Source organism: Hippopotamus amphibius, chromosome 6, assembly GCF_030028045.1.
Source record: "Hippopotamus amphibius kiboko isolate mHipAmp2 chromosome 6, mHipAmp2.hap2, whole genome shotgun sequence".
Taxonomy (NCBI): Eukaryota; Metazoa; Chordata; class Mammalia; order Artiodactyla; family Hippopotamidae; genus Hippopotamus; species Hippopotamus amphibius.
The window spans coordinates 42380553-42404198 of NC_080191.1; the positions used below are offsets into that span (position 1 = coordinate 42380553).

General features: G+C 40.0%; 1 protein-coding gene across 6 annotated transcripts in view; it reads right to left on the bottom strand.

The window, feature by feature from the left end:
- Window positions 1-828: 828 nt before the first annotated feature.
- MAP7 (microtubule associated protein 7) overlaps window positions 829-23646 on the bottom strand; it is a 164397-nt gene continuing 141579 nt past the window's right edge. For 3 of the 6 annotated variants that reach the window (XM_057738560.1, XM_057738557.1, XM_057738562.1), the window contains 10 exons: window positions 22336-22463; window positions 16175-16290; window positions 15557-15840; window positions 12537-12741; window positions 11329-11500; window positions 10987-11088; window positions 10544-10594; window positions 10407-10449; window positions 7690-7792; window positions 3401-3668 (listed from right to left, as the gene is read on the bottom strand). In XM_057738560.1, the coding sequence (XP_057594543.1) occupies window positions 3416-3668; window positions 7690-7792; window positions 10407-10449; window positions 10544-10594; window positions 10987-11088; window positions 11329-11500; window positions 12537-12741; window positions 15557-15840; window positions 16175-16290; window positions 22336-22463 (1457 nt within the window). In that variant the 3' untranslated portion in view covers window positions 3401-3415. Of the gene's footprint in view, window positions 1741-3400; window positions 3669-7689; window positions 7793-8290; window positions 9715-10406; window positions 10450-10543; window positions 10595-10986; window positions 11089-11328; window positions 11501-12536; window positions 12742-15556; window positions 15841-16174; window positions 16291-22335; window positions 22464-23646 lie in introns of those variants that run through there. The other 3 variants (XM_057738559.1, XM_057738558.1, XM_057738561.1) reach the window with 3 other exon arrangements.

The window sequence follows — 23646 nt, forward strand, 5'->3', positions numbered from 1 at the left end:
TTACTTAAAGGACTTTCAGTTTGCTAATGATTGCTCAAGTTAAATATAAAAGAAAAAAGGAAAACCTAGCCAAAACAGAACTCTTGCTCTAAATTTTAAATAAACCTATTCTGTATGTCTGTTCAGAGGAAGCTGGTTGAGGTTAAATGAAGAACAATTTGAAAATTCAAGAATCAGCCTAAGTGAAGTTATATTGAGAAACCTAAATGTAAACTACATCAAACACATTTTATTTGGTGTTTCATGCTAGATCGATTTAAACAACAAAAACCCTAATTTGGTTGAACAGATTTTCTTTTAATATGACTGTGTACATGGACAACTGAGAATAGGGAAAAACCCCAAGTTAATGTTTTAACAAGTTACAGCTGTTACTGAAGATGGTATGCTTGGATTTTAAGGAAATAGTCCAGTAAATGAACAGGCCCTCATTCAATCTAGATTAACCAATCTCTCTTTTAATAAAAACACACTCCAGTGTCAGAAGTTTACCTTTTTTTTTTTTAACACTCAGTAATAAAAACATGTGTTCCCTCAATGTTCTCTTTCCTTCAGTATTTAGTTATTAGTAGTCTCTCAAATGGCAAAATAAAATTGAATTTACATTATCAAATGAAAGTGCAAGTTTGTACAGCCAAGCTCAGCAGCGGAAGTGAAGGATGAAGGGTGAGAGCTGGTGGATGCCACGCAGAACAAGGACCTTCATGAAGGATTCCTGTAGTGTCCTGGGTGCCAAACACAGTCAACATTCCATCATTTTTTCATTGCTCTTAAACGAGCAAAACCAAATTCTTTTTTTTATTTAAAGAAATAGTAAATCTTTATCCCCCCCCCCCCCCAACAGAATTTGTGATCAGGTAAGGCAAAGGTAAGTCCCACCATCACTGGGGACAGCAGCAATAAACAGACTTCAGAAATAGCCCTGAATTATCAGCAACATTCTCTCATGGTAACATAAGGAATGCATTTCATAAATCAAATTCTGCAATGTTGTCACATTGTTCTAATTTATTTGATTAGTTTTTCTGAAAAAATTTTTATAAATAGAGGACAGTAAATTATTTTCTTGCTCTGAAAAAATAATGTTTTTTTTTTCACATTTTAAAACTGTTGAGTATGCTTTTGAAAAGGAGATGCAAGAAGAATGGGACAGTGGGGTTTGCAGAATGTCCATGTACAAGTTGCATTTACAAGAACCTGGTAATCTGCCTCTACAAATAGAGCTCTCTGCAATAATATTTAAACAGATAGGCTTAATTTAAACACCTCTCCTATTCACTCTACTTGTGGAACCAAGAGGTACTTATATTTCAAGTATTATATTGTAAAAGGTAAAAATTTTTGTGCCAATTTTACATTAGCTTTTAAAGACCAAAATATCTATGTGAAAAATCATGCCTACTCAGCCCATTTCTTTTATAGTCAAACTCTCTCATCTTTTAGAGAATGCAGAAAAATATTGATTTCCTAAGAAGGAGCACACTGGAAAAAGCCATTTTAAAGTACTGAAGAACAAGGAGCATTTCTTTTTCTCTATTGGCAAAAATTATTAGAAAAGCTATCCAGTCTGTTGTCTTTAGCTGGTTTTAATAAAGTCTTTTCAAAATGATGGTCAAGAAATCTTTAGAAAACTGGAGGAAGGGGAGTTGCTCTTTTGAAGCATGGAAGGAATTCCATTAATTGTAGAAATTCTTATTAAATTTCTGCTTTGGTTCTTCAGAAGAAATGCTCATATAACTTCTATATTAGGAGACAAAAAAGAACAGATTAATATGACATTTATCTAAAATCTTAAGAGAATACTACAGTAATATCTTACATTCCTAAAATTTACCATGCCTTTATATACACTGTCTTATATAAGAATAGGTAATTTTATCAGGATCCATGGTCTTATATTTTAGTGAATTCTACCACTAATAGGAAAACACAAATCCTGTTCTTTAACTTAGGCTATATATCATTTACTTTTCCAAACTGCCTAAGTCAACCGTACTTTTCTTTGAGATTAGGGACTCTTACATTCGTCTTAAATCCTCAGTACCTGATGCTTCGGGCTCCAACCATATGTCGGAGGTTAAATAACTGTTGGTTGATAAGTAGTCATGACCACAAAAGAACCCACTTAACATCACAGATACTAGCTATGTTCCTAGAGAAGGTATGGAAGGGTAGAAAGAGTGAGAATGAAATGACAGGTAAATCAAAAGATGACAAAGCCTGGCAAACGAAGCAGAAAGTCATCTGAATGTTCCTTCCATCTCTGTGAATCTGTGACATGAAAAAGTAGCAAGCTGCACCAGGCATGTTTCCACCAACACATAGGTAATCAGGTTGTTCTCAAAGGCTTAAGAGTCAGAATGTCAGGCTTTATAGCTTCCATTTACAACTGGACCTTCTTCCTTTTACAATCTAGAAAAGTAGATCACTAAAGCGAAGTTACCCTCCCAAGGTCAATATATTAGAGGAGGAAAAAAAGACTAGCTTCATTTGGATAGGAGGTTCAAAGTTGGCTTTTTCAACCAGTTTTAAAGTGGAAAATATTTGTTAAAAGTGCACAGATGGAATCTAAATGACAAAACAATCTGACCACAAATAATTCTTTACCGACTCATCTAAACATTCTGAATTTGCTTGGCTTGGTCCACAACAGTATAAAGAGATGCTGGTCAATACATGAAAAGTGAGAGAAGTTGATAGAAATCAAAGATGTATGAAAAGAGATGGAGCTGGATTATCCTACTTGTTCTTGAGACTGATGGGATTGTGCTGTTGCGTTACTATGAACACTGAGTTGGTAATTTTTTATGTTATTTCTCTGGGTCCTGTAAAGCTATTGCTCTTTTTTGCACAATGACTTCAGGTTGAGTGTGAGTCCCAGAGACAGGGTATAAAAGAGTCACTTGCAGTTTCAACAGCTACAGTCACTCAACAAGGGATGGAAGGCCTTCCATTACCTAAATTATAACTATCTTATTACATTTAAAAAGGACAACAGTATATTATCCCAGGTTGCTTAACCCAAACAAGAGAAAAGTGGTGGGAGAACATGTTGGCAGTCTTAAAATACCTGAAGAGCTGAGAAACATGGCATAGAAACCAAACAAACCTTTTCTCCAGTGGACAGAACTAAGTTCAGTGGCCACTCAGTTATGGTTAAGTGTTGTCTTAACATGAAGCATGTTCTGACTGTGAGTGCCTCATGGAGCGGCTCACAGATACCCAGTGGGTGCTGCAGACTGAGTTTCTACACTGAGTGGGAGAAGAGGGGCCCTAGAAGTTGCCCAACCCAACTCAAAATTCAGTTTCTATGACCCATGCACAGTTTCTTCTATGTGGCTTATTTGGTCCCTTGAAGGACAAAGTCACACAGCAGAAGGGTCATTTCCTCTTGGGTGTCACATATTTTTGATATTTACTGAAGGGAGTTCGAGGCAAGCTTACCTGCTGTCTGCTGTGTTTGAACACCATCTACCTGAGGCAGGGGCCCAAGTGTCCCTTCATCATCAAAGGCCAAAATTGGATTCAAAGGAATGTCTGGACTCTCGCTGTTGGTGACATCTAATCTGGATGGTTTAGATCCAACAGGTAAGTTTATAATTTCTTCAAAATTTTCATTCTGAACTGATATTCCATTTTCATTTGGTTGTTTTTCCAAATTGGGAGTACTAGGGAGTTTGAAAAATCCAAATTAAAAGGAGTTAGTATTAAAACTTTTTAGGACACTTATACTAAATGGTTTTATAAGCTTACGATCAAAATGTTAGAATGACTGACCTCGTCATTACTAACAAAAATGGTGAATTCCGGCATACTGGTACTTGAAATTCTTATTTAAAAAAATATATTTTTTAAATAAAATTTATCAAATGGACCAATTTATCAATTAGTACAGATCCTCATCATCAACAGTCCTACAAATATTTAACAATTTCTACTGCAGGCATTTATATCCCTTTGTATCATGAAGAGTAGCCCTTATTAGTATCTTTACCTCAAAGATGAGGGGATTATAATTTGGGGATGAGGGGGATGATTTGCACAAGTCACACAATTACTGGGAGACAGTCCAGATTGAATGCATGGTCTCTGGTTCTATGTTTTTCTCATGAGACTCTTTTCTATGCTCCCTGGCTATTCAAATTCCAGCCCATCTTGGATATCTCCAGCTTCCTACAACATGTGCATAATTTTATAGCTAAATTGTTCAAGACCAACCTTCTTCTCATCTTTGCCCCTTAAATCTGCCCCGACCCCACCCTGATTCTTGTTAATTCATACTTAATACTCTGGATTAATACTGGCCCTCAAATTCTTAGTTTTCCACCTATAGCTTCTCTTAGGTTTTTCACTCCCTTTACACACTCCATAACCAAATAGGCAGCCCTTTAGGTTGTATGTTCATTATTAGGCTTTACAATGCAGCAAAACAATGCCTGTGCACCAAATAAATGCTAGATTAATTTTATTGTTCACTTTATCTGACTGCAGCAGTAAACATATTTGCAAGCTTCACAATTTGTTCAGTGCTCATGTATAAAAAAATGACTATTTGACAAAATTCTAGAGTTAAAATTTTCCAACAGAAAATAGGACTAAAAATATGAAGCAAAAATTGTGAAGGTTTTAACTTCCAATACTCATCATAAACTGAATGTTTAGCTGTAGACTAAGATCAGAAAATCAGGTCTGTACTGTCAGTAATGCCAGAAACTTACATTTCAGCAAGTTAGTCTTTCCATTTCCTTCCCAAATGGTGAAAATGAAGCTAGTGTACATCTAATCTTTCCATTGCCTTTTTTTCTCCCCTCTGAGGAATCTTTGCTTTTTTTTCCCTATTGAGGAAATAGTTTACTTTTCCCAGTCAGTAAGATATATTGACTTTGTGAAACATATTCTAAAGCGCTTCTGATTTGGATATTATGGTACTTTTTTTTTTTCCATTTTAATTTTATTATTTATTATTTTTTTGGGGGTACACCAAGTTCAATCATCTGTTTTTATACACATATCCCCACATTCCCTCCCTCCCTCGACTCCCTCCCCCACACCCTCCCTCAAGTCCCCCCCCCATCCTCTCCATCCCAGTCCTCTAAGGCATCTTCCATCCTTGAGTTGAACTCCCTTTGTTATACAAAACTCCCCACTGGCTATCTATTTTACAGTTGGTAGTATATATATGTCTGTGCTACTCTCTCGCTTCGTCTATGGTACTTTTTTGTTAATTATTAAACCTTTTCTTCTAGGGAAAAAAAAAAAGATATCTGACCTAAGTGCTTCACAAGACACTGCAGGGTACACTGAAAATAATATTTGTAAAAGTGCTGTGGAAAAGAACATAAAAATATTATACAGATTCAAACTATGATGGTGCTTTCCTGCTGTTTCACCAAGGAGGGGAGAGGAGGCTTGACCCATGGCAGTCTGCATGAATGCGTGTGGACACACACTCCTAACGCCTACCGTTTTAAGTACTTGGGGTGCCACACCTATCCCTGTTCTTTCCCAATACCAGTGGGCTTTCTGTAACCAGGGAAAGAGTTTTGGTTCTCATCCCAAAGAGATTTTTAAGTTGAAGTTTTGGCAAAAGAAGAGGCATGCATCTTCAAAGCCCTTGTTCCTTGACCATGTCAACTCCCATCACCTTCCAGGCCCAAGTGTGCTGACAAGTTGTAATGGCAACGCCAACCCCAGGACTGGGTCAACAGCTGACCTCATTTTCCCCTCCCACCCTACCCATCCTTACTTGTTAGCAGTTAGAGGAATAATCATGCCATATCCTTTGGATGACCAATTATTAAATGTTCAGAGGACACTGTGACCAGGAGAAACTATAAGACTGAAGCCGAAGTTGCTGGGCTTAGGGTTTGTGGATCTGCATGTCCTCTTAAGAGACAAACATCAGGGGGCTTCCCTGGTGGAGTGGTTGGCAGTCCACCTGCCAATGCAGGGGACATGGGCTCGAGCCCTCGTCTGGGAAGATCCCACATGCCGTGGAGCAACTAAGCCCGTATGCCACAACTACTGAGCCTGCAAGCCACAGCTACTGAAGCCTCCATGCCTAGAGCCCATGCTCCACAACAAGAGAAGCCACCACAATGAGAAGCCCGTGCACACCACAACTAGAGAAAGCCTATGCACAGCAACGAAGACCCAACGCAACCATAAATAAATAAATAAAAGAGAGAAGTATCAACTTAGGAACTCCCCTTCTTTGGCTACTCTCTGGAGGTTGAGGCTGGATGCAAGACTTTTGAAGATATGTTTCAGGTTCTTTAATGAGTGATCATTTGATTTTATCACTAAAGAGAGTCAGCTACTGTACATACACTAATTTTATTCCTCAGAATTATCAGTGGCTTAAAAAACTTATTCCTTGTTATAATAATGGGGTTCTCTCTGTGGTATTTTCTATTCTTTTCTAAAAATCTCTGAAGTCAATAAATTAAACATCATAAATTATAGGAGTTGGAAATGAATATTTTATTTGAACATCAAACTGTAACTAAAGAAATATCAATATATCTCAGATAATGATAAAAAATTTATTTGACATACTTGAAAGCTTACTGTTAAGATCTCTCTTAGGAAAACTATTTTCTTTGGTATTATAGTGGGCAAAATAAAAACATTTTTACTGTCCCAGAAAGATATACATATATACCTTATGACTTACAGACATCTTAGGATGTCCATCTTAGGATGACTTGTCTTTTCATTGCTGCCAATGATATAAAGTGTTGTGTAGTATGTGTTTTTAGATTAAGAAAAAACTTTATGTATGAGGGTGAGTCAAAAATTACCTGCACTCTGGCTGTAGTGGATATTCACCCTCGTATATAAAATCATTATGCCATATACCTCACACAGTGCTGTATGTCAATTATATCTCAGTGAAACTGGCAGAAAAAAAGATCTTAGGAAACGTCTTTCAAGATCTTCTATCTATTAAAAGAAAAAAGTTAATTTAAAGAGCTTCAATTCTCTTATGGTAGCAAAGACTGGCATTAGAGACAGAACTCATAATTCAGGAAATTCTGAAAATTAAAAGTCACAGCTGAAAAATTTGAGCATTATTACAAATATTTCTAGAAGTCCTCTATGACTGGATTTTTAGGCACAGGCTATGATTGCCCTTAATTTTCATTTTGAGAGCGCTCTTACAATGCTGTCAATATAAATGCAAGGGAAGAGGAAGGCAATCTTTCTTTAACCCACACTTCTGAACTACTGTTAGCAACCATTTGTTTCCTCAGTAAGAAGCCCTACTACTAGTATAAGAAATATTGGCATTTCAATTACTTTTACTAAGGACCAAACCGTGACTCACTATGATATTATATATAATGAAAATACAGCTGTTGTAGATCATTAAAGGGTGTGAAAATGATCCAGGAGCATGCCAAATATATACAAAGGAAAGTATCAAATTATTCCCCGTAATTTTTTTTAATAGCCACACAAAAACCTCAGCATCATATTTAGAGACTCAAGAAAAAAAGACATTTTCCTTTACTCAGATTACAGAACTACCAGCTCTACCAAAACTTAATGAACCAAAATAAATTTTCATGTTAAAACTCAAATTCTGTCCAGCCCCAGAAAATTCTGGTGGGATTGGTGGGGCAAAAACAGTCATGCTTTGCTCTACTGTGCATCATTAAGAAAGGCCCCAGTTGTCTAACTCACCTGTCCACCGTCCCTTTTGATTGATGTGAGGTAACTACATGGGGGCTGGCTGCTGGTTCTCCTTGTCCTGGAGAGTCTGTCATATTTGGAAGTGCGGGTACTGCTGGACATGGCAAAGAAGATGGCACAAAGGGTTACTACTACTCTACTATCACACCCAAACCCCAGGAGCCGGAATGCCCGGATTTATGTCCTGGCTCTGCTACTTACCAGCTGTATGACCTTGGGCAGGCCACAAACGCTCTGTGCCTCCGTTTCCTCATGGATAATTGTACCTACCTCATAGCTACTGTGAGAATTAAATGTGTTAACATATGCAAAGTGCTTAGAACACTGCCTAGTACACTGTAGGGGTGGAAATCAGGTAGGGATTTCATGCACAGAAGGCTGGTGAATTGTACCTAACTGTGCCACCTAGTCATTTCATGCTTCCTATTGAGTCTAGCACAAGCCAACAATACTGATGACTGACTTTTTTATTTTTTAGATGGAGATTTATTTTACTTTTTCCAGTATATCCAAAATATCATTTTGACATGTAACCAAAATAAAAAACATTAATGAGATGTTTTTGTTTTGTTTTTTGGTTTTTTTTTTGGGGGGGGGGCACACGGGCTTAGTTGCTCCATGGCATATGGGATCTTGCTGGAGCAGGGATCGAACCTATGTCCCCTGCATTGGCAGGTGGATTCTTAACCACTGTGCTACCTAGGAAGCCCCTAATGAGATCTTTTTGATGACTGACTTTAAAATCTGGCCCAGGTTTATGTAAAGTCTTGTAAAACGTATATAGGTCACAGTTTCAGGGACCTTTGTGGCAGTTTATGGTTTCAGCTTGATGTGAGAGAATAACTGAAATAATTCCAAAGAAGTGTTATTTCACAGCCTAGTATAAATTCAATAAAATTATCAGAGGTACAAAGAATCTAGTAACTGAAGCAAAGAAGAGGTCAATAACTTAGAAGATGCCTATTACCAGCTTTTGAGAATTCTGATAGGTCTGCAAACTCACTTGCCTGCCCAGCCTAGAATTCTCTTTGGAGCACTGGTGATACCATTTAGTCCTCAACCACATGTGGGACCAGGAGAAGAGGAACATGTGTTAGATAATCCTCAGGCCTCTTTTTAGCAGTATGAACTCAAACAAAATTTATTATGAGTTGATAAGCACGGGTGGTGATTGACAAGTTTCACCTTCCCTCTTGCCACTGTTCATTCTCAAACTTGAGGTGTAAAGAATATTAAAAGAATTGATAGGGGAACAGCAGGAAGAAGAAAGATGGAAAAACAAAAAATCCAACAAGGAGCCTGGCCATGCAAAAACTACAGCATTAGCTCCTCAAATAATCCTCAGTCGCTGCAATTTACATCTGAAAATGCTCATTCTGATCATTCACTGGGTGCCATGCCTGCTTCAAGCCCCCAAGTGCAATATGTCAATGTTTTTGGAGACAACCTGTTAAAAATGCAGTGCGATTAATACACAACCATTAGGCTATTCTCCAAACAAATGTAATTAGGGCATCTTTAAAACACCACTATGAAGGGATTGTGACATAGAGGAACTAGGATAGCCTCTACTGAAGTAAAACCAAATCCCCAAATACCAACATTTCACATTTGAAAACTCCTAGAGTTTACAGAGAATATTCTTTCATGTAAATCATTTCACTATATCTTTACTCCATCCAGTCTTTAAGAAACAGCAAAAAGAAACTGAGGTATCTCTGGTCCTTTCTTTCATGCTGATATTGCAGATGATGAAAGAGGAAGACTGAATAATGAGCTATCGATCAACCACCTGTGTGTACAATCATGAAGACACATGGAATCATGGAAGGAGCCTAATTACAAGCTGATGACTTGGACTCCAGCTGCGTCCCTCAATCTGAGTGTTCTTAGAGGGTAGGGACCTTGCCTGACCTGTTCACACTGAATCCTAGCACCTACAAAAGGGCCTGGCACGCAAAACATTTCCGGAAATGCTTGCTGACTCCAAGATAAGGCATCTCCTATCTCACAGGCCTGCAATGGAAATTAAACAAGACAATGTATGCAGGTGTACCTGACACAAAGAAGGTATTCAATAAACATTAGTTGAATCTGAGTACTAAAACACTAAGTTTTATTTTTATTTAAAATCATCAAGAAATTAATCACCTCTATTCAAAGCCTATAAAATATGAACAACTTTCTAATGAAATTTCAACAAATTTCAAATTTTAACCCTATTCTGGAGTCAGAATTTAAAGAATAACATTTAAATCCTTTTCTGAGAACTGCCATAAGTACTAGCTGTCAAAATGTTTAAGTTTAATGTCCTTAATAGCAAACATAAATACAGTTTCCTTTTGCAGATGGCAAATTACAAATGAAATTTGACTGTATAAACTCAAATTCTCCTAATCATATGTGTATATACATATCTATATAGGCATATATATAGATATATACACAGATACATACATATAGGCAGATATATATGATATAACATGATTTAAGATATTACACACTCCATTAGAATATAAACAAATGTGAAAAAAATCTGCCAGAAATGCTAGGATTTTTAAATAAAGAGGATTTGTGGACTAGATGAAACGCACCTAATACTCAATGAGTTTTTTTTTTTTTAATTTTAAATCAATGTTTGTCTTGACCTCTAGAGAGACAATTCAAAAATTCTATTTGAATCGATTTGAGTTCATTGAAATAAATACCTGTTCCTCCAGTGAGAGCTCCGTTTCTCTGATCAACAGTTTTCTAACCAAGACAAAAGAAAGACTTTTTAACGTTAAAATTACAAGTTAAAAAAAAAAGCCATTAAGAATAGTTGAGAAAATGGCCGTCTCCATACCTTATCTGCAGCTTCTGTTCTTCTGGTTCTTTTCATAATCTCCTCAAGTCTCTGTAAGAAAGGAAGAACTGAGCAAACAGATCAGATACAGAAAGAAAGCTAGCCTGGCGCATTTCACTGACTAAGCAAATAGCAGGTCATGTGAAACATGTCTGTTATTTTGGGGAAATACAATTGTCTTTGTCTCAATTGGAGTTATTAAAAAAAAGTTGGAACTGGCTTAAGCCACAGGAACTGGAAGTAACTGTTTTTGGTGAAGGCTGAAACACCAAGAGTGGTTTCTTTGGGGGAGAATATTATTAATACTGAGAGCTACTTTAGTTAACCTGGAATGGGCAGGACACATTTGTTTTCTGATGTTAGTCTGTGGGTCCTTAGCTGGCTTCAGTCTTGGAAGAATCAGAATAGTGACTGTGGCAGGCTGCTGTGGGAGATGCTACTACCTTCTTCCTCTCCAGGCGCTCCTGCTCTTCTCTCTGGAAATGCTTCTCTCGTTCCTGCCGGACCCTCTCTGCTTCTTCCCGAATACGAGCTTCTTCTTCTTTCTGAAAACAAAAAGTCAGCATCTGCCTCTTATCAACAGGCTGGCTTTGCCCGCTGCCCCCAAAGTCCTGGGGTACCCGGGGGGCGGGGGAGAGAACACAAGGACCCCGAGGGTACGCAGGAGGCACGGCACTCCTAACCACACGCTCGGTACCCTCCTGTGCTCATCTGAGCTGCCCCTCGCCCATCTTAAGCCAGGACTGCACCGACCTGCTTCCCGGCCGCAGCCCAGACCTGGCTACCTGTTTCTGGACCCGCTCCATCTCCTCCTGCTCGCGCCGGGCCCGCTCTTCCTCCTGCCGCCGCAGCTGCTCTTCCCTCTCCCGGGCTTGCTCAGCTTCTAGCCGGCGGGCCGCCTCCTCTCGGCGGGATCGCTCTTCAGCCACCTTTTGGGCCAGTTCCTCTCGCTTTTGTCTGGAAAATGATAAAACAAGACAAAGATATGTGAGGGAAGTTCCTTGGCGAGGCTCAAGTTTGTGGTTATGGCAAGCACAGTTTGTTGGGAGGTCTGGCCAACAATCTCTAGTGGATACATGTGAAGCCACCCTCTGGTTCCTCCTCCCTTCCCAGCCTCATGTAGCCTCATGGGAAACAAGGAAAATGTATCCACTCATATTCTGAGAAGAGCTTGTTTGCTTTTTTAAAGGATCTGCAATATAACTCATCTTTAAAGGCTGAGACTTGTTTAATCCCATAATGTGACTCTTTAGTAACAAATTTAATGCTCCCCTCCAAATCTCTGTAAATAAATAATGGTTATAATGTTCTGTTGCAGTACAGGGAGAAGATGGACCACGTAAGCTCCCTTTTGGGCCCAAGGGTAGGGCAAGTCCAAGATGGCGGTTCTGCCTATCTGACGAACAATTATGTTGACATGAACCTTATTAGCCCCAGAAGGAGACCAACTAAGCAAACTGCCCCTGGCATACTGTCTGGCAGGCAATCATGGGGCATTTAACTATCTCACGCAGCTACCCTTTGAGAGGAATTCTATCTGGAAGGAAGAAAACATGAGCTCTCATTATGCAGCTTTAAAATAATTAGGAAGATAATGAGGAAGCATGGAGATGAGAGAGATGTTAAGTAAAAAATTCAGACTGCACAGCTGTACCTCTATTGTGATTACCATTATGCAAACCTGTGTGTGTATGTATATATTTATGCACGTGTATACAGAGAATGGAAAGGGTCACCCAGAATGTACACAATTATTGAAATCTGGGAAGGTTACGGATGATTTTTTTTTTCTTTAAACCTTCCTCCAGAAATTTTGTTGTACTGTCGTTATAATAAGAAAATGTGACTTAAAAAAGTCGCTTAGGGGTCAGAGGAACACCAGGGGAGAGTGATTCTGAAACAACTAACAGATTCACCTTCAACACTACTACCACCTTCTCTCTCTGACTGAAGACTTAATCCAGGGTGTCACTGAGCAGTGTCACTCCTTTACCTTTCGAGCTCTTCCTTCTCCCTCTTCTCCTTTTCCTCCTTCTCTCTCTGCTCTCGGGCCAGCCGCCTTTTCTCAGCTAACAGCCTCGTGGCCTCTTCTGGGTCAGTGGTGCCCGCAGAGGTCTTTGGAGAAGCACTGGCAGTCACAGTGGGTGATGGGGCTGGTATCGGGGCCAGGGCTGGAGCTGAGGCTGCCGCTGGAGCAGCTGTACAAACAGGTACAAGGAGAAAACCAATTGGAAACAAAAGCTGAAGAACAAAACAAAAACTAGCATTCCCCCACACCCCAGGCCTAGAATTCATCATTATAAAAGGGAATGTTTATTACTGAGCGTTCTCACGGTTTCACTGTATTCTATCAGTAACCGGGCAACAGATAACAAAAAGCTGAGTGTGTAAGGGAGACATCCAAAGCTGACACTCTGTCACGAAGCCTTATTTTTATACAAGTTAAATCAGTTAACAATATATATGAGTACTAAGTATAAAGCCTCACGTTAGGTTCTGTGGGAAGTTATACCCTGAGCAAAAAAGGATGAGATTCTTCCATTTTCCTTTCATTACATTAAAAAAAAAATTCCTTCTCTTTAGTGACTGTTCATCATTAGAGGACTAAAGCCTTTCTGTGACCATACCCTGTGGTCCATGCCATGAGCCCAGATTCAGGTTAGGAAGATGACACCGAAGGAAGAGGTCCCTTATGTCTACCCAGAGCTGTCTCCAGGTCTGAGGAGGAAGGAACCAGGGGCTTCTTCAGGAACTGCCACCTGTGCTCCTTAGACATCGCGGGTCTCCACTGCCAGTCCTGATGCCAATGTGTAAGATGAGAACAGTTCTTTGACTTTATTTGGATTCAGAAAAGGGACCTAGAGGGCTGGTGCAGCAGGAAGCACCCCCTGCTGAGGTGTGATTCCCTGGCACCTGACCACTCAGACCCTCCTTTCAAGATTTACATTTCTCCTGCTGCTCCCACGCTGCTTCTTTGCCCTCAGGACACTTTTTGGCCTTTCTCTTCTCCCTCCTTCCACGTAAACAGACACTGGACTCTTCCATTCCCTTACAACACTATCATTTGTCTTGAGTCATCTATTCTTTCTTTGCCCCCCACCCTCTATCTTCAAATTAAGTCTTAAAAAGAAAACTTTTGAATGAAGACAGTTTTCAACAAGATATATTGAATTTCTAGTTCCAGGTGATTTTAAACTTCTAAACAGCATCTGGTTAGCCTGGCAGAGATGAGATCCACTGTGTCTTCTGGGAAAATTCTGACCTCTGTCAATCATATACACTAAGCCAGTTAGTGGTCCTCAAACTCCAGTACACACAGGATAACTGCCGCTCTATTTCATCTGGCAGGCCTGCGCAGGAGCAAACAGACGACCTTAGTATCCTTCAGAGTCCTTGCATCCACCACGTACTATGATTCAACAGGTCTGGGCAGGGGCAGGGTTCTGCAGTTTGAAACATTATAGATGTGGTTTAAACATACTTCCATGAATTCTGTGAAAATCCTCCTCGTAAAAAGTAGACTAATCCCCTCCACTTGAGTGTGAGTTGAAGCTAGTGACTTGCTTCTAAAGAATAGTATGACAGGGCTTCCCTGGTGGTTAAGAACCTGCCTGCCAATGCAGGGGACATGGGTTCAAGCCCTGCTCCGGGAAGATCCCACATGCTGTGGAGCACCTAAGCCCGTGCGCCACAACTATTGAGCCTGTGCTTTAGAGCCCGAGCCACAACTATTGAGCCCATGTACCGCAACCACTGACGCCCATGCACCTAGAGCCTGTGCTCCGCCACAAGAGAAGCCATGACAATGAGGAGCCCGCGCACCACAGCAAAGAGTAGCCCTTGCTTGCCGCAACTAGAGAAAGCCTGCATGCAACAACGAAGACCCAACACAGCCAAGAAAAAAAGGAAGGAAAGGGAGGGGAGGAAGGAAGGAAGACAGGAAGAGAGAGAGAGAGAGAGGAAAAGAGAGGAGAGAGGAAGGAAGGAAGAAAGAATCCACCTGCCAATGCAGGGGACACGGGTTTGAGCCCTGGTCTGGGAAGATCCCACAGCTGTGGAGCAGCTGGGCCCATGAGCCACAACTACTGAGCCCACGTGCCACAGCTACTGAAGTCCGCAAGCCCAGAGCCCGTGCTCTGCAACAAGAGAAGCCACCACAACGAGAAGCCTGCATGCCACGATGAAGAGTAGCCCCCACTTGCCGCAACTAGAGAAAGCCTATGCATAGCAACAAAGACCCAATGCAGCCAAAATAAAAAATAAAAATTTTTAAATCTTAAAAAAAAAAATATTATGACAGAAACCCTGACTTTTGCAATTAGGCATAAAAGATACTGTGGGTTCCTTGTGATTCTCTCTCCCAGGTCCCTCACCCTGGGGGAAGCCAGCAGAGCAAGCAGACAGACTGTGAGGACATCAAACAACCCTATGGAGAGGTTCACATGACATGAAACGAAGGCTACCTGCTGACAGCCCTGTGTGTGAGCCATCCTCTAACAACCCAGCTAAGCTGCTCCTAAATCTCTGACCACAGACTCTGCGTGATAAAGTAACTGTTTGTTGTTGTTTCTAAGCTGCAAAGTTTTGGAATAATTTGTTACACAGCAATAGGATAAATAATAAAATGATTCTGATGCAGGCACTCTGAGTACAACATTTTGTCAAATTAGTGGACTCAGCCAATGAAAGGAGTCGTAAACCACACCTGAATTATAAACTGTGGCTCTGACGACTGGCTTTTGGATGTAGGATTCTTTCTGTATATGTAAGAGTATTATACTCAAGAAAAGATCCCCAAATTAGCTTTAGAGTAAAATTTCCAAGAGCCCAATAAGAGAAAAAAGGAAGGAAAAAAAGGAAGAAGAGAGGAAGGGAGGGAGGGAGAAAGGAAGGAAGGGAGAAAGGAAGACAGGAAGGAAGGAAGGGCTAAGTCAAAGCAGTGCAGGAGAAAAAGGAAGAGTGAATCAAGAGAGCAAGCAACCCACACTCCACCATGAGTCAGTGGATTCCTACCAGGGACAACCTCTGGCTCAACCGATGTCCCCTCTTCAACTGTGGCTTCTTCTACCTTCACCAGAGGTGCTCTGGCCTTTAGTGAGGGCTCGTTGGCAACTTTCTGAGGATCCTTCTCAGGGTCTTTTCTTTCAGGTTCCACTCTGACTTCTCTCTTGATGGGGCGGATGTTGCCGGGCGAGGGGGGCCGGACCTGAGCAGGGGCAGCTTTGACTGGTCCAGGAGGCGTGGAGGATGCTGGTCTGGGGGTGCCAGGCAAATGGGGAAAGGACTTGGATGGGAGCCTGGGCAATGAACAAAGTAAAGAGAAGGGGGCACATGAGAAGAGGCTTGCCAAAACCTTCCCTTCCCCACACCTCCACCAGGTAACAGTCTTGGAACACTGACACAGAAGAGAAATGAGGGGATTAGCTGTGTGAATATGTCTCCTATGTGGCAAACGCAGAAGCATTCGCTTTAGAGGCTCATTCCAGGTTTCTTTTTTCTTTCCTTTGAGGAAACACGTTACTCCTTAAGTGGAGGCCAAAGAGTTTGGGGAGAATAGTTTCTTTTCAGAGGACAGAGGCTACTAATTCTCCAACATGGAACAACCCCACCAGCCTCTTACATTTTACTTACCAAAGTCGGGAGGAAGCTGGCAATCTGGCTTTGGGATGAGATGGAGATAGAGCCCTTTGGGCACCAGGTATGAGGTGGAAGGGTACGTTTTCTCTCTCCCTCTCTCTTTTATAGCCCTAAGTTCAGAGAAACACAATAACTAGATTTTTCCATGAGTAGGACAATCACATTCAGAGTATTCAACAGCAGAGCTGCAATCCACTGAATGACTTTTTGGAAAATTTCCAACCTTCGCTATGCATATCCATTCCACCTCAACAAAAGGCCTTTATTAGGTTAAAACTGAACATTATAATTGAATTAACACAATCTGACACTAATAAGAAGGTTCTGGATGTGTGACCTGGACTTATATTTGTAAAACAAAACAAAAACACACTTTTAGAAAACACCTATACTTTGCATCTAAATTTTGGAGCAAAATTTCAGATAGTCTGGTTTAGCCTACACAAATGTCAAAACAAAGGTCACTTTCCGCTTATTGCCCCACCTTTATCTCTTAATTCTTAAGCATTTTTTTTTTTTTAACCCTGGAAAACACTAGAGTTCAGTTTTTTTAATTTACATGTCTGCTTCATCAGACATTAATTCACTTTTTTCTTTATACTGATGTTATACAAACAAGTCCTTCCTCACCTAGTGTCCTCTTGCCCTTGAAGGAAAAGTCAGGTTCAAGGTGAGGAATTTTAGCTATTTTTAGTCTTCTTCATTAGGGATGAAATGGAAATCCAAGGATGGGCCAAAACATCAGCCCTCCTCTGGCTGCATACTAGGAATTCAGTCAGAGAAATGATACCTTTCCTAAGTTGAGAGAGGCAAAAGAAAACCCAGAGGTGTTCTGATAGTCTGAAGTCAACCAAGACAAAAACAAACACCCCCCCCCCCAACACACAAAAAAACCCAAAAACAAACAAACAAAAAGACAAGGCACAGGACATGAGAGAAAGTACTCATTCTAAGTATCTGAAACATGGCAGACAATGTTCTGGGATGGGAATGGATGCTGGTGCGAGGCACCTGTGTGGATGCCTGTCAGTCCTTCACTCTGTGGGATCCTTGCAGGAGAGCAGACTGAGAGTGCCAGGGAAGGGGCAGAACAACATCTACCCTCTGGGCCAGTACGCTGGAGTGTACCTTCTTTTCTTTTCTGCCTGGCTCAAGCATCACCTCCCTTTTTCCTTCCCTCCCCTCTTATTCCCTTCAGCATCTTTTCTAATGGCTTCTATTTTCTTTAGTAGCATCCTAGTTGATGGACTGGGCTATAGATGGGGGAAAAACATCTCAGGGTCAAATAATACTCAGTGTCTCCCCAGAATTTCTAAATAAAACAAATGAAGGATGGGGGCAGGGAGGAGCTTCACAAGGTATGTGCCACCTCTATATCACTTGCATGATCACACTTTGCCCCCGTTTCTGGTACCAGAAGGCAGGAGGCAGGGTATTGGAGAATAGCTGCAGTGCTTGGGTAGCAGAAGCAGCAGCCACCATATGGAACCCTCTTGACACAGGTGTACAGGGTGGCAGTTATGCCTCTGGCAGATCAGTCCCCAGAGGGTAAGGCACAGGGCCCTTCCCGAGAGAGGCTGGGGTTAAGTACCTCAAGTCACTTTTCCTTCTTCTCAAAACATTTTAATCTGGCTGGTCAGATTAGGGAGAGCTCTGAATGGGAAAATAAGTCAGAAAAGGTAATTTGTGATGTGGAGGATTTGGGGACTAATTTCATCACCTACACCTTGATAAGACAGGCATCTGGGAACAAATGTATATGAAAGTGTATAATCCTCAGAGTCTTCGTTTAAGTGCCACTGAACCAATTCTTTCTTTCTTAAAACTGACCTCCCTTTAATCATCTTTAGGGAGTAGGGGGACCAGGAAGGAGTGGTTTGGAAAAATGCTAATTATTTGAGATACCACCCTCCCAGGCAGGTAGATGCTTTTACCCTCTTAATTCTTTCAAATGTCTTTCCGTTGGTCTTGGATCCAATCACCTATTTAAGTTTCACACACGTACAGGTGCTCCTGGTTCTCATCCTGATCTGAGTTACCAGCCAGCAGTCTGTACAGTAATCTTTCCTATTAACATCTTCCACAAGGCTGAGGTGGAACACACACAGCAACAGGCCCATGTTAATGGTCTGGACAACTTACCAGCAGGACAGACTTTAATTTTACAATTAGAGTTAGGTTTAGAATACAAATAATTCACGAGACAATATAAACAGATATTCCAAGGCAGTGCTGTATAAGGGAACAGTGATGATAGAAATGTTGTCCAAAATGGTAGCCACTAGCCACAACTGGCTACTTGAATTTAGATTTAAATTAATTGAAATTAAATTAAAATGTTAGGTTCAGTCTCAAAACGTATTTCAGGTGCTCAACAGCGGTCATTTGAATTTAGCCCTAAATTAAAATTAGATAAAATTGAAAATGAAATTAAGAAAACAGTCCCATTTATAACAGCATCAAAAAAAGAATACTTAGGAATAAACTTAATCAAGGAGGTGGAAGACTTCTATGGTGAAAACTAGAAGGCATTGCTGAAAGAAACTGAAGATGACACAAATAAATGGGAAGACATCTTATGTTCATAGACTGGAAGACTCATTATTGGTAAGATATCAATATTACCCAAAGCAATCTACAGAATCAATGCAATCTCTATCAAAAGCCAATATCATTTTTTGCACAAATAGAAAACTCCATCCTAAATTCATATGGAACCTCAAGGGACATTGAATAGACAAAACAATCTTGAAAAAGAAGAATAAAGTTGATTTCAGAACATATTACAAAGTTGTGGTAATCAAACAGTATGGCACTGGCATAAAGACAAAAGTATAGACCAGTGGAACAGAATAGAGCACCCAGAAATAAATCCTTATGTCTATGGTCAAAGGATCTTTGACAAGGGTGCCAAGACCACTCAATGGAGAAAAGACAGTCTTTTCAACAAACATTGCTGGGAAAACTGGATATACACATGCAAAAGAATGTAGTCATACTCTCACCTTACACCATATACAAAAATGAACTCAAAATGAGTAAAGACCTAAATGTAAGACTTAAAACTATAAAATTCCCAGAAGAAAATGGAAAGTGTTATCATACTGGATTTGGTAATAATTTCTTGGATACGACACTGAAAGCACATGCAATGAGAGCAAAAGTAGACAAATGAGAGTACAAACTTAAAACCTCCTATGCAGGACTTCCCTGGTGGCACAGTGGTTAAAGATCCCCCTGCCAATGCAGGGCACATGGGTTTAAGCCCTGGTCTGGGAAGATCCCATACGCTGCGGAGCAACTAAACCCATGTGCCACAACTACTGAGCCTGTGCTCTAGAGCCTGAGAGCTACAACTACTGAGCCCACGTGCTGTAACTACTGAAGCCTGCACACCAAGAGCCCATGTTCCTCAACAAGAGAAACCACCGCACTAAGAAGCCCACGCACCGAAACAAAGATTAGTCCCTGCTTGCTGCAACTACAGAAAGCCCTCATGTAGCAACAAAGACCCAATGCGGCCAAAAATAAAAATTAAAAACAAAAAACCAAAAAGCCTCCTGTGCATCAAAGGATACAATCAGAGAGTAAGAAGGCAACCTACAGCATGAGAGAAAATATTTGCAAATCATATCTGATAAGGGTTAATGTCCATCCATAATCTATAAATAACTCCAACAAAATTTTTTAAAAATAAGATTAAAAAACTAAGGATTAAGATTAAAAAATGGGCAAAGGACTTGATATACAAATGGCCAACAAACATAAAGCAAGATGCTCAACACCACTGACCAGTAGAGAAATGCAAATCAAAAACATAATGAGATATCATCTCATATCTCATTAGGCTACTATTTAAAAAACAAACAAACAAAAAATGAAAAAACAGGTGTCAGTGAGGATGTGAAAATTGAAAGACCTTGTATCCTTTTGGCTGGAATGTAAGTAAAATGGTACCATCACTATGGAAAACAGTATAGCAGTTACTCAAAAAATTAAAAATAGAATTACCATAAGATCCAACAATTGGGTAGAAATCCAAAAGAACTGAAGATAGGATCTCAAAGAGATATCTGCACACCCATGTTCATAGCATTACTATTCACAAGAGCCAAAAGCAAGAAGCAACTCAAATGTCGATCAACAGATAAACAGATTAACAAAATGTGGTGTGCCTATATATGTATACATATATGTGTATATATATATATACATATACAAATATATACGTATAGACACACACAATGGAATATTACTAGCCTTAAAAATAATGGAAATCCTGTCAGATGCTACAACATGGGAGCACAGACCTTAAGGACTTTATGCTAAGCTGAAATAAGCTGGTCACAAAAACACAAATACTGTATGATTTCATTTATATGAGGTATCTAATGTAGTCAAATTCATAGGAACAGAAAATAAATGGTGGTTGCCAGGAGCTGGGAGAGGAAGAAATGGAAAGTTGTTGTTTAGTGGGTACAGTTTCAATTTTGCAAGATTTAAAAAGTTCTGGAGATTGGTTGCACAACAATGTGAATATACTTAACACTACTGAACTGTACACTTAAAAATAGTTAAGATGGTAATATGTTATATGTTTTTTGTCACAATAACTGCTTAAAAGAAAATTAAATTTCAAATTGATCTGTCAGTCTCATTTGCCACATTTTCAAGTGCTCAGCTGAATCCACACTGCAGCTCTGGAGTATAAATGATTTGTGAGTCGTTTTCTGGCAGTAGGTGTTTGCATAAATACTTAATTGTAAAGAAATGAAAAGGCAGCCAATAGATCAAATACAGAAAGAAAGCTCTAAAAAGACAAAAACAAAACAAAGCCGGTGAGGAAATACAGCTTTTAGATCATATGATGACAAATCCCTCTAATTTAATCTGTTGGCCAAGTATCAGCTCTCACCCTTCCCTCCTGGAGTGCTAATTTTTGTTTTTATCCATAACAAGATATTTTTCCTTTGGTAAATGCTTTTCCCTACCCAATGGTTGAGGCCAGAGCTGTTCTGCTTAACTATTGCTATTTGTCTACGACTAGGATCTTTGAAGCACCAATGTGCTAAAGATGGAAAACTTCCCAGACATCAAAGGTAGTTTCACTTCTGGCTTGAAGGGCTGGAGGTCTGACTCAATTATAACTTAAACGTTGATTCCTGAAAGCCTGAAGGGCTTGAAAGAAAACTGCCTATAGGCAAAGCCATCAAGCTCTCACAACCTTTGAATTATCCTCAAAGGTCTAAGCAAAATCCTTTTAGGTGTCCATCAGCTTTATAAATCTGAATTGCTCTGGGAAGTTAAGATTGAAAAAAGTTGTTCCAGCCTTCATGGGTGATGCTATTACCATGAGAGAGGCATGAGATCTTTTGGTTGACTGGGGAGTCCTTTAAGACTAAAGTACAATGTCTGAAGACGATAGAACAATGTCTGCATCTTTCAATGGCTACCAAATAACACACAGTTTAAATAAAACAAAGAAGAAAGATTTCTGGTGACATACAAGTGGACCTCACTGCATTTACAGCATGGTGGAAATTAATGTTAGTTCAGCCACCTTGTCAGTAACAAGAAGTACAAATTATAATATTCTTCACTTGCAAAATGTAAGTCTATAATAGCACAGCCCAACAGCCTTTCAAGCATTACTTAGCAAATAACTACTGTTTTCAATACTTTGTCACTATATTTTAAGATGTGGGCCTTGACATGGATTAGCTAAACAGACAAAAATTCTTTATCTTGCTTTTTAGTGAACCACACTTAGAGTTCAGCCAGCTTCTGGATAGGGCTGGAATAAAATGCAAAGGCAGCAGTCCAGGCCTACCTCCCCTTCAAAGGTTTTCTTACTTTCAAAAATAAAGTATGTTGGCGCTGCACTGATTTGTGTGGAGGCGGCCATATGGCAGTTCAGCCACTTAGACATGCTTGAACAAAGAACCATTTTCATCTTCAAATTCAGATTTTCAGGGGGAGCAGAATCCCCAAGTGGGGACAGTACCACCCAGCCAGGCAGAGTCAAGACTGGTGGGATGGATGGGATGATGGATGTCACCATCACCCGCTCTTACATCCTCACTGCACCTTGGGGCGGTGTCCACTCTGCACAGAAACAGCGCAGACTCGCCAGGCGGCTCCCAACAGCTACTCACCGCTGTGCCGTGAACAGTCCTCCTTCGCGTGGAGCCCTCGGGTGGTGTTACAAAGAATTTTGGTCGCTCCATCGGGTTTCTAGAGTGTGCAGCTTTGTAGGGCATGATGTTGATGGGGCTGCAAGATGCTGAACGAGGACAAATGGGGATAACTAGGGTGCAGGTGATTGTTTTACACACAAGAGTGCCAGAGGAGCAGTTGAAGGAAAGCCAAAAGCAGGATCAGGAAAAGGAGCAAAGCAGAGATAGAGAGAAAAGTAGGGAGAAGATGTTATTACCTAAAGGTGTCCAGAACCATCATACTCAACTCTCCTCAGGTCCTATTAGTTTACAGTGTGTCCAAAAGGAGGGCATGTCCAAATGAAAGATCTGGAATATATAAACTATTTGGCTATTTAAATACTGATTAAAGATATAGATGTAAGCCAATAATTACAGAAAGCAATGGCCTTATACACCTATAAACAGATGGTTCTGGTAAAATGCTACATTAGTGACAGTTAATTTTAAGATAAGGATTGTTTATAATCAGATTTTTCCTAGTTAGCTTTAAGATGGAACAAACGGTGGAAAGACAGCAAGTGAGCAAGCAGCCAAGCAAGATGTACTGCAACTATTTCGGGAATAAAATTCAACAGCCAGTGAGGAAAAAAGCAACTGAATTTTTAAAATGTTAAATGACCAAGTCTTATCAGGTGTTAAGACTTGTTACAAGAATAACTAGTAATTTCCAGAAAAAAAAATTCTACAAATGTTTTATCTACTTAAAGGCAAATCAAATGCATGCTTCTGGGTTTTCCCAAAGGCCAAGGCATTTGACGATTCATAACAAGCAGCAGAACGTATGGGGAAACAGGACGTCATCATTTAAAACGGTGAAGAGAACATAAATAAAGTTGAACATAAATAAAGTTGAATCATGAACAGCTGTTAGTTTCACTCAAGATGGAAATATTTTTTTGAAAACCACGTAGTTGCTGACCATTCACCTTCAAAGGAACATTATCATGAATCAAGTAATTCTGAGTAACAATGAGTTTAAAGAAATTCACACAACACTGCATAGGTATCAAACATGTGGGTACTAATGTACCAAGGTTCATTTTCAGATCTCATCCAGAAATCTTATTTTCCAGCAAAAAATATGACAATTAAACACGACTACTGAGGGGAATGCTATGTATTTGGACCATGTTATAAAATGACTTTCCCCAAGCCTAGCCATTGTAGCAACCCTTTTGAGCCTGTTACATCAACTGAACATAATAGTATTAATAAATTAAAAACTCAAAAGTTCACAGGACAAATTCA